This window comes from Plasmodium gallinaceum (genome assembly GCF_900005855.1).
Source record: "Plasmodium gallinaceum strain 8A genome assembly, contig: PGAL8A_v1_42, whole genome shotgun sequence".
Classification (NCBI taxonomy): domain Eukaryota; phylum Apicomplexa; class Aconoidasida; order Haemosporida; family Plasmodiidae; genus Plasmodium; species Plasmodium gallinaceum.
The window spans coordinates 392,354-411,267 of record NW_021628349.1 but is presented as its reverse complement, the minus strand read 5'-3'; the positions used below and the strand labels follow the sequence as shown (position 1 = coordinate 411,267).

The following is an 18,914-nucleotide window of genomic DNA, read 5'->3' as shown; positions in this document are numbered from 1 at the left end:
ATAAAAAAAAAAAAAAAAAAAAAAAAAAAAATTTTTTTTTTTTTTTTTTTTTTTTTTTTTTTTTAGAAATAAAAGAATGGAAAATATAAAAAAATATTATAAATTGATAACATATAACGAATGTAGGATAAAAATGTTGTTATACATATTTATATTATTATTTAGATGTATAGGGTATGGAAATATAAGATCTAAAACGTTTATATATCTAATTGAATTTTTGTATTCAAAATTAAAAGTTATAAAAAATGAAAAATCTATATTTTTTTCAAATATAAAAACATTATTACTTCAAATTATTGAAGATGTGCATATTCGTTTATGTATTTTTTTTGAAAAGTATTGTAGACAAAAAAAATTATTAAATATTAATGTTGAATTCGATGAAAATGAAAAATATAAAAAAGAATCACACACAAAATACATTAAAGAATTACATCAAAAAGATATATATAATTTAAAAGATATCAATCATAATAAAATTGAAGAAAATGATAATAAAAATAGAAAATTAAATGAAAGAACAAGTAAAAATATAAATGGAAATTATATTAAAAATTTAAATGAAAATAAAGGATTCTTAAAAGATGTTAATACAAGAAGATTTGAACATTTTAGTAGGGTTTATCTTTTTTCTAAATTAAATTTTTTAAATTTAATGAAAAATGTATTACATAAAAAAATAGATGTTACACATTTATGTAAATATAAAAAAGGGTTATTCTATAAAAAAAAAAAATTTTATATTTATTGTCTTTTAGCAAAATTTGTAAAGAATTTCAATAAGAATAATTTTTTTTGTTTTAGTGAAACTTTACATTTTGATAATTTAAAAAATAATAAAAATTTTGAAAAATATTTCTTTGATTTGATATTTAGTGACCCACAAGAATATATATTTAAAAATATAGTTGATAAAAAAAAAAAACATCTCAATATTTTAATATACAATAGATATAAGAACCATTTTTCAAAAAATTACATTTATAATTTAATATTTTATATAAATCTAAATTCATTATTTAAAAAAATGTATATGAATAATTCTAATTTATTCTACAAAAAAAAAGGAAACAGAATTGAATATAACAATAAAATGTTAATAAATTTTTTAAATTATATGGTTTTTTATTATAAAAAATGCAAAAGGAATGAATTAAATCGTTATATTTTCATAAACAGCGAAAACGTAGATTTTTTTTTACTGTATGACTTTCTTAATATATGTATATCATATTCGAATATGATTGAAAAAGGAATTACATTATTAAAATTTATAAAAAACAAAATATTAAAAATAATAACAAAGATAGAAATGAAGAGAAAGAGAAAAAGTAACACTTTTTTTAACTTCCTTATGTATTTTATAAATAGATTACATGTATTAATGAATATTAAAAAAGATCAAAAAAATAATAAAGACCTAAAAAATAAAGATTATTTTGATACTACAAAAAAAAGTAACAAAAAAAAAAATAAGAGTATTTTATTAAATAGATATTTATTATTGAAGTCTAATTCTTTAAAAGTTCAAACAAAATTAATTGAAAAATATTTTATAGATTTATATAAAAAAAAAGATTTTCTAAAAGATATGTTTTTTTTTTTTAATAATTTAAAAAAAAAAAATAATAAATATTTAAATATTAGTTATAGTGATATGAATGCAGCTCTAGAGAAATACTGTTTGTTGCTATTAGAAAATGATGAACTTTTATATATAAATTATTTATTTTATTTTTTCTTATATTCTAATATTTTAATAAATAATATATACAATTCAATAACTGATTATATTTCATCAATAGATTTTTATGAGCATATTTTTATAAAAAATAAGAAAAATTTAAAGATAACTTATGAACAAAAAATTAATTATAATTTATTTTATTTATTTAGTATTGATATATTTATTATAATAAAATATTTATTGTTTGTTTGTAATTCATATATAAATGTAAGAAAACTTTGTTCTTTATTTTTTATTAATTATCATAAAATTATTGTTGAAAATGTTGAAACGCATTTTTCTTTAAAAAATATGTTTTATGAGGAAAATACTGCCAATTTAAAAAATAATTTTATTCTTTCCTTTTTTACAACAAATTCTATTAAAGAAATAAAGTATAAAATAGATTTTAAAAGAATTTATGAAAATAAAACGATTATTGAAAGACATTTAACTAGTAATTTCTTATTTTTATTGGAAGATAATAATGTCTTAATGAAGTTGAAAGAAAAAATTTTAAATAGAAGAAAAAAAAGAAAAATATGTAATTTAAATATATTGTATGACTATTATATTGATTTTCTTATTAACAGATGTTGCATAAAATGTGATAATTGTTATAATGAAAAAAATAATACCATTGAGAAGAGTATCAAAATTAGAAATAAAGATAATATAATTTGCAGTAGAGAAGATATGAAAAATACTTATTCTTTTGAGGAAAATAAAAATAACATAGATAAAAACGACTATAAAGAACACACAAAAGATATAGAAAAGAAAAATAAATTAATGAACATTTTTATATGCTTAGAAAAATGTGATTATTATTTTCCTTTTATATTTAATACTTTATATTCCTTTTATTTTTCAAAAAAATACAACTATTTGAATAAATTTATAAAAGAAAGATATAATTATATAAATAAGGTTTTTAAAATTTGCAAAAATGAAAAAAAGGAGGATGACAGCATATTAGAAATAAACAACAAGTCTATTAAAGATGTGTATTTCTTAAAATATTATGATTTATTAAATTTAAATAATTACACTAAATGCATCTTTTATACTACTATATTTGATAACCAACATAATATTGACTGTTTATACATTTATAAAATTTTAAAAGAAGAAAAAAATAACAAAAATATGATTGCTATTATAGAATCTAAACTAAATAGTTTTTATCTCACATATTTTAACATTAATAAAAATAAAATTTTTGTTGATAAATTAAAAACAAATGAATTATACGAATATGCTTTAAATAATAACTTAGAATTATCATCTCAATTAAAAATTATTATAAATGTAATTATGAAAGACCATATATTGAATAAATTAAGTTTTAGTCAAGTTGTCTTATTATTAGAATCATGCTACTCTAAAAAAGAAAAATTTTTAAGAAAAAAAGAAAATTCAAAAATTTTCAAGAGTAATAATATAAATTATGATGAAGTAAACTGTGAGAATTTTGAAGCACTACCTAACAATTTTTTCAATAACATAATAAAATTAAACATATATTGTGAAATTTTTAAATTAATTAAAAAAATTAGAAAAAATCTAAAAGAAACTAAAAAAAAATACTCATGGATAAATTACTACAAAATAATTTTAAAAAAAAAAGAAAGTAATGATGAAGTTTTAAATTTTATTATAAAAAATAAGTTATTTAAATACTATTTATTTTATTTAAAATTTAAAAATTGTATAAATAATCCTAAAAATTTAATAAAATGTAATAGTATATATCTTCTTTACTTATGGAATAAAAATAATTTCAACAAAAAAAAAATTATTATGTTTTTAAATAGTTTAAAAAAATCTGAAATTAGAAAAATATTAACTTATATTTATTATAAAAATAGCGATAATAACATTTATTTATTTTATTATTATTTATTACGTCACTTCAGATATTCTTATATAAAAAAATTTTATTTGTTTTCATTAATTTATAAACATTTAGGTTTTAATATTACTAAAATGAAATATAAAAACATAATTTCTTTACTTTTGAAATATAATAAAATAGATTTAATAAAATATATTCTAAAATTCAATTTATTTCATACTAGTATATTTACATTTTATTATTATGCTTTTTTAAACCTTCATATTGACATAAAAAAATATAACAATAAATTTAAGGAAAAACGTAATAATGAAAAAAATGATAAAATATTAATACCATATAATTTATCAAAATGCATAATTTTTTTGCAATTAAGTGTTCTTATTAGATCTGCAAATTTTGAATTTATTTATTCTACCTTTTTATATATTTTACAGTCTATATATGATAAAATTTGTGAAAATATAAAGAAATGTGTAAATTCAAAAGATAGAGTTAGATTAAAGCAAAGATATGATAAAATAATAAAAATTAGAAGAATTGATGAATTAAATAAAAAAACAAAAGAAGATATAGAAAATTTAAAAATTAAAAAAAAATATAGTCTATTTAATAATTTTCATAAATATTATATCAAAAATAAAAATAAAAACATTTATATGAGTAAATATTGTATTATTAATAACGAAAATAATGAAAACTTTATAAATGAAAATGAAAAAATTAATATTAATAATGATAATAACATTAATATAAGTTACAATAATTATAGTAATATAAATGATGTAAGTACTAATATACTAATTTATACATTTTATAAAATTTGTTTTTTTTTTTTTGAAAATTATAAAGAATTAAGAAATTCAAGCAAATTATTGTGTACATTATTACCATTATTAATATACATTAGAATTTCTTTAAATTATCAAATAAATATCAAGTCAATTGTTAAATTAAATATAAAAAAGTTAATAGATTTTCTAAAAGTAAAAAATTTTAATATATGTAATAATTTAATTCACAGAATATTTTCATCTTATTATTATAATATAAATTCCTTTGGTGCTATTAATGAATCTTCTTTATTTTATACTTTTTTTAATAAAAATAGAAAATCTAAAAACTTTAAAGTTATCAAAAATATAATAACTTTACTTAGATGTTGTAGTACATTTACTAAAAGTATACATGGCAATACACTTTTAAAAAATTTATCAAAAATCAATAATTTTTATAAATATACTTATGATAATACAACATATATTTATAGGAGATTGATTGATATGAACAAAATAATATATGACCAATTAAAAGATGATAAGGGAAATAATTGTTTAAAGAATTTATTTTTTGAAGATAGTGAGTGGATATATGTAAAAGAGGAGGGAAATATAGCAAAAAATAAAGAAAAATCTGTTGTTAAAATGTATAAAAAGTTCAAAATAATAAATAAAGAAAAAATATTAAGTAGAATTCAAAATATTCGCTTTAATATAATAGTATTTTATTGTGATCTTTTAAATAAAAATAAGCTGTCTTTATATGCTACACTTAATTTGTTTTTTTCCTTTTTTTTCAATTTTCATTATTGTAATAATATTTATAAAAATTATAAAAATCTATTCTCATATTTTAATAATTTTTATATATTTCAAAAAATGAGAAACTGTGAAAAAACAAATAATATAAATATAAAAGAAATAGAAATATTTAAAAATATAAGAAGAGAAAGTTGTTATAAGGTGAATTCCTATTATGAAACATATAACAAGAATTTTTCAGAAAATTGTAATAAGACTTATAAGATAATTATCCAAACAAAATGTTATAATTATCACTCATATTTTATTTTAAAAGATAATATTCTTAACAAAATTAGAAAAAATAATTTATACTGTAAAAGAAAAATCAATTATATAAATAATTTTTTTAGTTGTAATAATTTATTAAGCATTCGTAAATATGTAAATAGTGATAATTATTTATTTTATGAACAAATTGTAAAAAGTAGGTTAAATAATGATTTATATGAATATCCATCAAATATATATTCAGTTTTCTCTTCTATTTTTATCAAGAAGCATATCATAAATAACATAACTTTTTCTTATTTTTATAACTATTATAATAACATTCATTTTACAAATTTTAATGAAAAACTAGAAAAAATAAATACATTTACACAGAAAAAATTATTTATGTATTTAATAAAATTAATAAAAAATCCATATGTAATGAAAAAAAAAGAAAAATATGAGAAGAAAGAATGTTTCCTTTTTTTTGATAGTGTTATAAACTCAGTCGATGAAAAAATAAATATAGTAACAAAAAATAATGCGATCTGCGAATTAAAAAAAAAAAAAATTTGTCAATATGAAAATGTAAAAAATAATTTAACAAATTATAGAAAATACTTTAATAAAAAAACCACTTTTATTTATTCTAATTATGTAAAACAAAAAAAAATAATTAATATTATTGATATATTTAAGAAAAAACTACAAAAATTTCAGAACTATATAATTCTACTACATAATAATTCATTAGAAAAAACAATTTTTGAATTTTATACTTCTATAGAATTAATAGATTATTATGAATATTTTTTTTATGATGTCAATAATTATTCTTATCCTTTATGTTACAAATATGCTAGTAACAATCCATATATTTTGTTAGAATATTTAAAAAAAAATGTTAATGAAATATATGACAACATAACTTATTTGAAGAATAAAAAAATAATTAACAAAAAAAATATAAGTAAAACTCAAAAATTTTTTTTCTTAATATCACTATTATTACCACATTCTACTAAGTAAGAATAATAATCATACATAGATATATTTAAAAAAAAAAAAAAAAATTAAATATAGATATAAGTTTTTCATATATTATAAAAAATATTATTAATTAAATATTTTTATATTTATTTATACTTTTGTCTTTTCAGATGTGTTAAAATGAGAAATTATAAAAACTCATCAGTTGATAAAAACTACTTAAATATTTTAAAAATATATTTCTCTTTGACTAATTTAATGAATATTTATACCAAATATGATTTACCTAATAGATGTTTCAAATTAATTATTCAAAATGTTAAGAGAAAAATTTCATTTTACATTTATAAAAAATAAAATGAAAATTATATATATATATATATATATGTATTCTTTTTTTACAGAATGTTGGATCTTTTTATTTAACATATATAATTAAAAGGGCATATAAATACAATTATATTTATAAAATATTTCAGAAAATACATAATTTAAAAAATTATAATCTTCAACATGTAATTATATAATAATTACTATTTTTTTTTTTTTTATCTATATATTTATAATAAATAAGTAAATTTTATTGTAATTATTTATTTTCATTTATATATTTATTATTTTTTTTTAAGGACATGAAACTCTATTTACTCAAAAAAAAAATGTATACTTTACTTTCTAATTATCTGGTAAATAAGATAATAACATATGATTTATATAAATAAATGATAATTAATTCTAATAATTTATAATATATATTTTAGTATTTTATTGTTTCTTTAATAATTTTTTAATTGCTTTTTCAGATTTTTTCTAATGATTACTTAAATGCAGCTATCATATGTGTATATAATTACTCTATTTCTCAAAATATGTAATAAAATTTTTTATAAAAACAAACTTAAAATATTGCTATATGTTGTCCATTTTCTTAAATTTTAATATTGATACTTTTTTATAACTATATATTTATAAATATAATTTTTCTTTTTACAATTATGATAATATTATTATATTTTACAGAGATATGAAATATGGATATTTAAATAATGCCTTAATAAATTTTACTCTGATTATTAAAAATTTAGAAATGTAATTTTATAAATAGATGCTAAACTGAATTATAATTAAAATAAATACAAGAATAATAATAGTAATAATAATTACTTTTCACAATAAGTTTTATAATTTTTTTTTTTTTTTTTTTTTTTTTTAGTTCAAATAAAAAAATTAAAAATAATTCTAAAACTAGTGTTGTAAAGATTTTTTATGATAACTTTATATTTCATAAAAATAAAAAAAATAAAAGTAAGAATAAAAGATTGTATTATTTGAGTAACTTTAACACCTTATTTGAAGAGATGCATAAAAATAAAAGTCAATTTACTTCTATTGAAACCATATTAAGGTTTGCTTCATATATATATTACAAAATATTGATTTTTTTTTTTAGTAATACTTTTCAATTTTTTTCTTTTTTTTTTTTTTTTTTTTTATAGGTGTATAGATTTAATAACGTTACAACAGAATTTATTAAATATAAACTTAGATAGTTCTATTAATATAATTAATTGTAAAAAAATAGATATAAATTTTTGTATTAATGTATTAATTTATAAAAGAATTTACAATTTGGCAGATAATGTAATAAATTTTTTCAAATGGAATTATATTTTTACTTATTGTTTGTCATCTGTCTTTTGTCTTTTTATAAATAAGAATTTAAATTTTCTTCATGATATTATATTTTATATTAAAATAAAATTAAATAATTACGATATTAACATTTTCATCTTGCACGTAGTTTATCTATATTTAGAATGTAGAAGCAAATTAAAATATATATATGAACACATTGAAGAAATATATAATAAGAAAAAATGTTTTTGTATAAAAAAGGAAGATGTTAATATACCAAAACATAACATAAAAGAAAAAATGGTTGATGAAGAGAAAAATAAATTAAAAGATGACATTTGTAAAATAAGGGATAACTTAAAAGTAGAAAATGATATTGAATTTAATCTAGATAGTGTTAATAATATATTGACATATATTAATGATAACGATTTCTTATTTTATTCGCACACCTTAATTTATATTCATGATAAAAGTGAATATAAAAATTTATTTAAGAATATGAAAAATTTACTATTTACTAATTTAAATAAAAATGATATTTATAAAACTATAATATGTGCTTATAAATACATATATAAAAATAAAAAAATAAATTATAATTTTATTTATGATAATAAATTCTATTTTAAAAAAATAAAGAGAAATTGTTTTAGTGTTAAACTTTCTAAAAATATTTATGAAGACTATAACTTTTCTAAAGTAATATCATTAGCTAAAAAATATCCTGATAATATTAAAAAAAATATAATAAATGATATTATAACAATTTATAATTTATCTTTTTCAAAAAAAATAAAATAAAAAGAAGAAAATATGCATTCCTTTTTATAGAATTTTTATTTATATATAAATATACTGTTTTTATTTTTCACTTTTGTAATTTATTTTCATATGTCCATATTAAATTTTATCTACATTTTTTTTTTAAATATTTAAATGCTTTTTCTTTTTAAAACTTACATTTTACTTTATAAATTATTTTTCAAATAATTCTAATTTCTATTATATGCTAATTTGTAAATTATTTTTTTTTTTTTATGTATTTTTTTTTTTTTTTTTTGAAATATGTAATATATTGTTATTTTTTCTATGTTATTCTATATTTTTTAGTGATTCAAATAAATTAAAATAAAAATATATAAATAATAAAATTTCTTTATTTCAACGTTTTTTTGTTCATTCTATTGTATAATATTTTTTACAATTTTATCTTTTTTATTATTATGTATTTTTAATTAACAAAAAAAGATATAACAAAAAATATAATTTTCACTTTAATTTTTAAATTACAAAATTATTATTATTTCTATTAATATTATTTTTAGGCTGTATATTATTTATTTGAATTTCTCTATTTTCCTATTTTTATATGCTTAAAAAATTTGCTAGTTTTTTTTTTTTTTTTTTTTTTTAAGAAACTGGATTAAAAAAAAAAGTAAAATAAACATTAAATTCTAATAAATATAAAAAGAGAAATTTTTTTTTTAAATAATTTTAATAAAATAATGTAAATTATATTAATAATGAAAAAACCATTTATTTACATTTATATAACTATTCTTTTTATCAAAGCATAGATATTTTATATATATATATATAAGAAATGTTAATTTTGAATTATATGTAAAATTTAAGAAAAAGAAATAATTTATAGAAGAATTTAATTTTAAAAATTATTTAAAATATATGTATAAAAATAAAGTATAATAATAAATGTGTATTATAATAGTAATGTTTTAAATATGTTTTTAATTATTCAAAGTTTTTTATTTCATTAAATTCTATTTTATTATTAAAATTAGAAAATTTATTTATTATATTTAAATAAAGCTTCTTACTTGTATTCATTTGTAAATTTATTAATATATAAAGATGAAGGTATATATATAAATGTTTATATTAGATAAATATATAAATACTAAAAATACAAAACATAATTGATATAAAAAAAAAAAATAAATTCATTTAAATATGTAAAAATATTAAATTATAAGGATTTTTTAAATTTTATTTAAAAAAAAAAAAAAAAAAAAATTAAAAAGAATAAACCTATGAACAAAAAAAGTAACAAAATAAATATATTTTGATTATTTATACACATATATTTTAGTTTTATAAAAAAAAAAAAAACAAGAAAATGAATATTTTAAAAAAAATAGAGAATAAAAATTGAAAGCATTTATAATGAGTATCTAAAAAAATATAATATTTTCCATAAGAATAAAAATGTTTCTGAAGTTAAAAAAAAAAAAAAAAAAATTTTAATAAAGCTATTTAAAAAAAAAAAAAATTACATATGGAAAAGAATGAGAAAATGTTATATCTTTACAAATAATATTAGTTGATTATACATATCTGTATTTAATGAAAAAAAAAAAAAAAAAAGAAAAAAAAAAGGAAAAAAAAAGAGAAATAAGAATATAGAAAATAAAGATGAAAACTTATAGAGATTATTCAAAGGACAAAAAAGAGAGAAATAAAAAAATATACAAAACTGAATATACAGATCTGAAAAATTTAAATAAAAGTAAAGTAAATATAAAAAATATAAAAACTTTATATAATATATTTTTACACACTGAAAAAAATAGTAATATTAACAAAAATGTAAATGATATTAGTGAAGAAAACAGTTCATTAAATAATAAGATCAACAATGAAAAAAATAATGATATATATAATAATGACTATAGTAATAAATTTAAAAAAAAATCAATATATGACAGTAATTGTAATAGTTATTCAGATTTTATAAATAATGTTAATATTTACGAAAATAATAAAATACAAACTCCAAAAGGAAAAGATGAAATTAATTTTTTTAATAAAGTTGATTTCTGTAATAATGATTCAAAAAATTCAAATATGGAATATTTTTATAGTGATAAGAACATATTAAAAAATGATAAATTAAACCATGAAAAAATTGAAGTAGTATCAAATGAGAGAAATTTTAATGAAATTTTTGATTTAAAGAATATTGATGATTATAAAAAATTTATATATGACAATAATGAAAATATTATATATTCTAAGGATAATGGTTCTATTATAAATGAGTTAAAATTGAGTGTTATAAATGAAAAAAAAAAGGAGAATCTTTTTTGTAATAATAATCATTTAAATGAAGCTAGTACAAATGAAACTTCTTGTGAAAAAGATTATATTAATTCATTAAATAATGAAGTATCTTATAAGGATATTTTTAATCACAGAAAATTAAAAAGTAATACTTCTGAGAATGACATAATAATAAATACTAATATAGATGAAAATTTCGACATATTTAACTTTCATGATAAAGATAATAAAAAATCTTCTGTAAATTTATACTGTATTGATAAGAAAAATGAGACAATAAAAGAAGATATTAATTTTATTTTTGAAGAAAAAAATGAGAAAATAAATGAAATAAATGATATTTATGATTTATCAGAAAATTTTATATTTGATGGACACAAAAATGAGATATTTAATAGTAAGAAGAAAAATGATATTGATGATGAAAAATATTTAAGAGAAATTAATAAAAATGAATTTGCAAATAAAAATGAAATAAAATACGAAAACTTATTTTCATATAATAATTTAGAACAATTTAATTGTATGTCAATAAATAAAGAAAGTAATTTAAATAATGATTTGATTAATTTAAAGAAAAATATAGAATGTAATACTGAGAATTATTTAATAAATACAATAGTAAATGGTGAAGAAAAACAAGAAAAAGAATATACTAATCATTTTGATGAATTTTTTTTTAATAAAAAGAATGTGTCTGAAGTAAAAGAAAAAGAGAATCATACTCTTATAAATAATTCTGAAGAAAAAAACTCTATTTCTACAGATAAATTAGACATATTTATTTGTGAACATTTTTATAAAAGTAACTTTGATTTTGATTCTAACATTAATGAGAATTTAGAAAAAAAAGAGATAATTAAAAAGGATAATAATTTGTATTTAGAAAAATGGTACACTAAAAAAGATATATCTTGCAATAATTCCTATTTAATTAATAATATTGATATAAATGAAAATGATATTAATTTGGTTAATAATAGCAACAATATACATAATAATAATATTAATTCAATTAATGAGAATAGCTATATATATGACAATAATAACAAATTATGTAATTATGACGATTTATTAAGTGAAGAAAATGATTCAAAGTTTTATAAAAAAAACTTAAATATAAACAATCTTGATAACTTGAATAAAGATGATAATTTAGACATATTAGAAATAAATACTAGTTTAAATAATAAAAATTTTAAGAAGTCTATTTATGAAGAAAATGAAGAAAAAAATAAAAAATTAAGTGAAATATCTTCACATGATAATTTGTTTATATACAATTCAAATAAAATTGATTTTAAAAATATCAACAGAAATAATAGTATAATTGAAAGTGGACAAAAAGTGGAAAATTTAAAGAAAGTAGAAACTACAATTAACAACTCTTATGAAATGGTTGTAGATAATAATAAAAAAGTGTGTCAAACTAATTCAAATGTGAATGAAGGAGAATTTGAAAAAAAAAATTTTTTTTTTGATGACATAGAAAACATGAACACTTACGATATAAATGTTGATAATTCTAAATTAGAAGAAAAAAATAAGGATATCATAGAATTAAGTGATCATTTCTTTTTACCAGAAGCTCATAAAATAAATGAAAATGTTTTTATATCGGATAAAAATTATGAAGAATTTTTTTTTGAAATAGATAATGATAATAATAAAGTAGATAAAGTTAATTATTTTGAAAAAGATAATAAAAAAAAAAATATATTTGGTGAAGATATAAATATTTTTGAAGAAAAAAATGATAAGGATATTGAAAATAAAAATTTTGTATATCAAAATGATGAAAAAAATGCATTTAAAGTAGATATAAGTAAAACATTTAACGAAAATAACATTCTGAATAAAAATGATTCCATTCGATATTTAGAGAATGAAAAAAAAGATGAAAAAGATTCAAAAACTGAAATAGCATTTATTGATTATTATATAGGAGGAAAGGATAATCATGAAATTATCGTTGAAAATGAGAATACCTCTTTTTTTGAAATAATTGAGGAAATAGAAAATGTTAGTAAAGATATAATTGGGAGTAATATAAACGAAGAGAATATTTATGAAAATATTAATAACAATTTAAACGAATGTGAAAATAATGAAATACAAAAAAATTTAAATGATGAACAAAAATCTTCGTTTTATAAAAATAATTATATTCACAAAACAGTTATTTCTAACAATGCAAATAAGAATGATTCTTTAGTTAATAAAGAAATTGATAATACTTATGCATATTTTGATATATTGAGTGATTGTAATAAAGAAAATATAAAAAATGATGATTCATTTAAAAATGAAGAAGAAAATAAAAATGTTGAAGTAAAAAAGGGATTAAATGATACCATGAAAATATATGAAGAAATATCTAACAACCATATTGATACTAAACTTTTAAATTATAGTGAAATAGAATGTAGAAATAAAAATAAAATTTTTACACCAGAATCAAGTGAGTTATTCAACGAACATACTTTGAAAAGTTTTGATACTATTTATGATATATTAATGACAAAAAATTATTTCGAAATTTTTTCATTTTTTCATCAAAATGATAAATTTTCTTATGAAGATATAAATATCCCAAATTTTCAAATTTATTTAAAAAAAGTAAAAAATATAATGAAAAGTGGATTTAATGAAATGTATGATTACAATGATTTTATACATAAATTTATTGATGAAATATTTAATATGAATATAAATGACTTTTTCTTTTTTAATATATATATAGATAACATGAATAAATATATTAATAAGAAAAACATTTTAGTTAATAATATAAGTAATACACATCATTTTATTAGTGATTTTTATAAAAAACATGAAAAAGTATTAACACTTGAGATCTTTTATAAAAATATGAGTTATTCTCTTTATTTTTTAGTATTCATTAATTTGTTAATAGAATTATGGTATTCATTAATATATGACTTGAAAAAAGAAAATTATGATAAACTGTTAAGTTCTTTGATTAACTATTTAAATAAAAAAAAATTAGTATATGTGTTAAAAAAAATTTATAACTATTTGTATAAAATATATGAAGAATTGAATAAATCAACAATGGATGAGAAACAGAAAAAAAAAATAATAAAAGTAATTAAAAAAAGTAAAAGTTTTAAATTAATTAAGAAAAACATTTATAAAATTAATAATTGTTGTTTTAATTTGTTGATGTTTTTTCTTCCATTATCAGTACCTCCTTTTAAAAAAAAATTTAATATTTTTGATAATTTATTAAATTATTTTTTTAAAAATATTAATAAAATAATTTTTAAATATATTAAAGATAATGCAAATGAATCTTTTAACTTTAATAATAATTATAATGATTCAAAAATATATGAAGATAATTATATTCAAAGAGAAATTTACAGTAAGGAAGAATATAAAAGTGAAAGTGACCACACAGAAAAAGGAGAAAATGTAAATGAATCAAAAGGTGAAAAAGATATATATGATTTAGATAAAAAAAAAACAAATATAGTTGTCTTAAAAGAAGAAAAAAATAGTGTGAATAATACAAAAGAGGAGATAAGTGAAAATTTAAATGTTTTTAAATATAAAACAAATATAGAAAATATAAAAGAAGACACAAAATATGTAGATAATTTAAAAGAAGAAAAAGAGAATGATTCTATAAATTTTGAGAACAATTTTTCAAAGAAAAAATATTTTCTTTACATTAATAATAATATAGAAAAGGAATTGAATAAATGTATAAAGGATATAATTGACAATGTTATAAAGAACTGCAAAAAAAATATTTGTCTATTGAAAGTAAAAAATTTAGAACAATTATTTCTTTATTGCTTTGAAAATCCCCCAAATGAAAAATACAATGATAATTTAACAACTGTTGTAAGAGATTTAAAAATTAATGAAAAAATTGAGATAATAGAAAAGCAATTAGAATCATACATTCAAAAAAATATATACTTTTATCATATATTTTTTAAGATAATAATACCAAGTGTTAATTCTATAACTAATATTTTTGAAAATTTAGAAACATTATTTACATTATATGTAAATTATAAAATTAAAAAAAAAAAAAAGTTATTTTATTTTTACGATCCTTGGTTATATAGTTACGATGCTTTTTTATCTTTTAGTCAACTTGATGAAATAAAATTATCAGATAACCATATAAACATTTTTTATCAAAAAAAAAAAAAAAAAAAAAAAGAATCTAAAGAAGAAGAAAGTAAAGAAAAAGGAGAAAATATATATGTAAATGAAAATAAAAAAAATGGTTTAAATTCGTCAAAAGTTATTAATAATGCAGAAGATTTTAAAATATATTTTAAAAAAATTGATGAAAATTTTATATCTAAAAATATATTTAGCAACTTAACTAATTTTTATAGTATAAAATACATTAAACAGTTACTTTTATTTGTAAAAAATAAGAAGAAATTAAAAAACGTAGATAAAATTAAAAACAATATAAATAATAATAAATTAAAGATTTATTATTCTTACATTTTAAAACTTTGTTATAATGAAAATTATATAAAAATAAATACAAGAGCTTTAAAATATTTATTTTTTCACATATATTTTAATTAAATGTTTGTCTTAAATTTTTATAAAGTCTTTAATTTTTTCTTATTTTTTTTTATTAAATAAACAAAATTTAATATTAATAACTATTTTATGTATACCTTTATTTTATTTTATTTTATTTTTTTTGTTAAAAGAAGTAACATTACTAATAAAGAAAAATATTTAATAACTTACATATAAAAGAAAAGTATATCAAATATATATCACTAAATTAATTCCGATGTAAGGAATTTATTTATTATATTTTCTTTTAATATATTTTGAAATGCTTTTTTCTTTTTTTGTAGTTTATATATTTTAAACTACTCAAAATTTATTTATAGTAATAACTTGGTTTAATTTTTCATGTCATAAATAATGTAGAAGAAATTGTTATTAAATATATATATATATTAAATATTCTTTTTTTAACATGTTTACATATTTTTAAATTAAAAATTTCATTTGGTTTATTCGGTTACAGTCTTAAATATAAGAGGACAATAAAATATATGGGTAATTTAGAAAATTGTGTTATTTTTATATTAGAATTATAAGTATAATTCTTTATATCACTTTTATATTTTGTTAATATATTTATATATATGTATATATTTATATTTAAATAAAAATATAGAATTACATAAATGTTATAAGAAAAATAACTAATAAAACAAAAGATCTACTGGAATGTATGAGACTTAAATAGGAGATATTTTTTGTCTATAAATATTTATTACTGTTTTTAGAAATGAAAAAAAAATTAAAATTGATAATATTATTTATTATACACTTTATGAATCTTCTTAATTATTCATTAAATATATAATATATTTAAAAAAAAAAAAAAAAAAATGATAAAATAAAATTTTAAACATTACATTTCATTCACTAATTTACACTTTCACCTAAAAGTGTAAATAAAAATAAAATTCCATGAAGAATGTAAAACATAAAAAAATTTTATTGAAAGAAAGCAAAAAAAAATTTTATATAATAAGTATTTAAAATTTCATTTTATATAATTGTATTTACACATTTAAAAAAAAAAAAAATATAACCTTAGATATATATATATATTAATATAATTAAAAAGTATTATTTTTTAATTAAAAAAAAAGAAGCTAAGATTATTTAAATTGTAAACTAAAAATTTATTATTTTTTCTTCAAATTATTGTAAAACACTATGATTGTTAGTATGTGAATAATAAAAAGATACAATATGTAACAAAAAAGACAACTTGAAAAAAAAAAAAAAAACAGATAAAATATAATTAAAACACACATATATATATATATATATATATATATATATATATTGTATTTATTAATTTTCTCTTTTTTTTTTTATGATTAAAAAAATGAGAACAGTTAAAATTTTTCTATTAATTTGTATAATAATAAATAATATAATAAAATGTGAGATAAATTCCTTTGAAAATGTGAAAGAAATAACCAAATCAATTGATGAAAATATTATGAATGTATTAGATTCAGTTAGTGTAAGTCATTCAATAAAGACAGAAAAAAATATTTTAAATGATTTATCTAATTATATGCAATTCTTAAAAGAATTGAGTTTATTAGATATCGAAGATATGGAATATGAAGGTTTTTTAAATATTGATAAAACAGATAAAAAGAGATATAATAAGAATATTACATTAAAATATTCTTCTAGAAATGGTTATAAAAATAATATTAATGATGTAAAAAAAGAAGTAAATAAAAGTTTATTTTTAAAGAACTAAAATAAAATTATAATAAAAATTTTTTTTTTTTTTTTTTTTTTAATTTATTAAAATTTTTATATGTTTGTTAAAATTCAATTGAAATTTTGACTTTTATAATTTTTTATAATTAATATTCCTAATAAATTTGTTTACGAATTAATTCAATAAAAAAAAAATTTTTTTTTTTTTTTTTTTTTTTACAATTTAAAATTTGTTAATTATATAAATGATTAATATTATAGTTATATAAAAATTATACAACATAACTAATAAAAATAATAGAAAATTAAAGAAATAAAAAAAAAAAAAAAAAAAAAAATTAACTTTTCAATAATAAATATGAAGAGTAATTTTTTATATCCCACGTGGTCTAGTGGCTAGGATATTCGGCTCTCACCCGAAAGGCCCGGGTTCAATTCCCGGCGTGGGAATTAATAGAAAATTTTATTAAAAATAAAAATAAAAAATAAAAAAAATATACAAAATAACAAATTTGAAGATAAAATTATATAAGAAATTAATAAAAATTATATTAAAAGTGAATAATAAAATTAGAAGTGAATAATAATATTAGAAATGAATAAAAATTATATTAGAAGTGAATAATAATTATGGTTATTTTATATAATAACCTCATAATTTTTGAAATTATTTGTTTATATATATAAATATATATTTTAGAAGAATAAATTTTTCTGAAGATTTTTTTTTTTATATATATAAAATAACAAAAAAGTCTTTTAAAATTTTTTCTTTTAATAAAATTATATTTATATATATATATTTAAATTTATAAATAAATTTTTATACTGCTAAATTATTTTTAAAAATTTAAAATTATGGACAGACGGGGAATTGAACCCCGGACCTCTTGAATGCAAATCAAGCGTGATACCACTACACCACCTGCCCTTAATTTGTTTAATATTTTTATTAAAAGATTTATAAAAAAATATTTATTGTTTTTTTAAATTTATCCTTAAATTGAATATTATTTTTTTCAGAATATATTATAAAATAATTTTTTATTATTTTATAATAATAAAATTACATTATTTTTCATGAATATTGTATAAAGATTGTTTTTTTTTTTTTTAAAATATATACAATAATTTATATCATTAAAGTTTCTACATTATCTAAAAGATAGTTTATATTTTTCTATAAATAAATATTCCTTTTGATTTATAAAAGATACAATGAATAAACTATATTTTATACATTTTTTTTTTTTAAAAAAATTTTGAAATTAATAAAAATTTATATTTTCTTATTATATATATATTTTAAATTTTTTTTTTCTGAATTTCAAGTCAATCTTTTATGATTTTATATTTTTAATAATCCTCATATAATATTTGATATAGAGAAAAAGTTATATGATTGTAATTAAATGGAAAATAATTTCATTTCATTATTTTTAAATTAATAATTATAAAATCTATATAGGTATATATATATATATATATATATATATATATATATATATATATATATATATATATATATATATATATATTTTTTATAATG

The 18,914-nt window shown here is 15.1% G+C and overlaps 3 protein-coding genes and 2 non-coding genes across 5 annotated transcripts in view; 4 read left to right on the top strand and 1 right to left on the bottom strand.

The window, feature by feature from the left end:
* PGAL8A_00062500 (conserved Plasmodium protein, unknown function) overlaps positions 1-8,809 on the top strand; it is a gene marked incomplete at both ends in the record, with an annotated part of 12,655 nt that extends 3,846 nt beyond the window's left edge. Inside the window, 8 exons of the mRNA XM_028674652.1 lie at positions 67-6,405; positions 6,541-6,688; positions 6,775-6,885; positions 7,000-7,056; positions 7,174-7,241; positions 7,391-7,459; positions 7,584-7,775; positions 7,867-8,809. Coding sequence (XP_028530983.1) covers positions 67-6,405; positions 6,541-6,688; positions 6,775-6,885; positions 7,000-7,056; positions 7,174-7,241; positions 7,391-7,459; positions 7,584-7,775; positions 7,867-8,809 — 7,927 coding nt within the window. The remainder of the gene's footprint in view (positions 1-66; positions 6,406-6,540; positions 6,689-6,774; positions 6,886-6,999; positions 7,057-7,173; positions 7,242-7,390; positions 7,460-7,583; positions 7,776-7,866) is intronic.
* A 1,632-nt stretch (positions 8,810-10,441) lies between these two features.
* On the top strand, positions 10,442-15,673 carry PGAL8A_00062400 (conserved Plasmodium protein, unknown function; the record flags this gene model as incomplete). The annotated part of the gene is made up of 1 exon (XM_028674651.1): positions 10,442-15,673. The coding sequence occupies one exon, from the start codon at positions 10,442-10,444 to the stop codon at positions 15,671-15,673; it is 5,232 nt and encodes a 1,743-aa protein (XP_028530982.1).
* A 1,339-nt stretch (positions 15,674-17,012) lies between these two features.
* PGAL8A_00062300 (conserved Plasmodium protein, unknown function) lies at positions 17,013-17,402 on the top strand (the record flags this gene model as incomplete). The annotated part of the gene is made up of 1 exon (XM_028674650.1): positions 17,013-17,402. The coding sequence occupies one exon, from the start codon at positions 17,013-17,015 to the stop codon at positions 17,400-17,402; it is 390 nt and encodes a 129-aa protein (XP_028530981.1).
* A 341-nt stretch (positions 17,403-17,743) lies between these two features.
* On the top strand, positions 17,744-17,815 carry PGAL8A_00062200. Its single transcript has one exon. It is a non-coding gene; the product is annotated as a tRNA-Glu (tRNA).
* Positions 17,816-18,224: 409 nt separating this feature from the next.
* Positions 18,225-18,296, bottom strand: PGAL8A_00062100. The gene has a single exon. It is a non-coding gene; the product is annotated as a tRNA-Ala (tRNA).
* Positions 18,297-18,914: the final 618 nt, after the last annotated feature.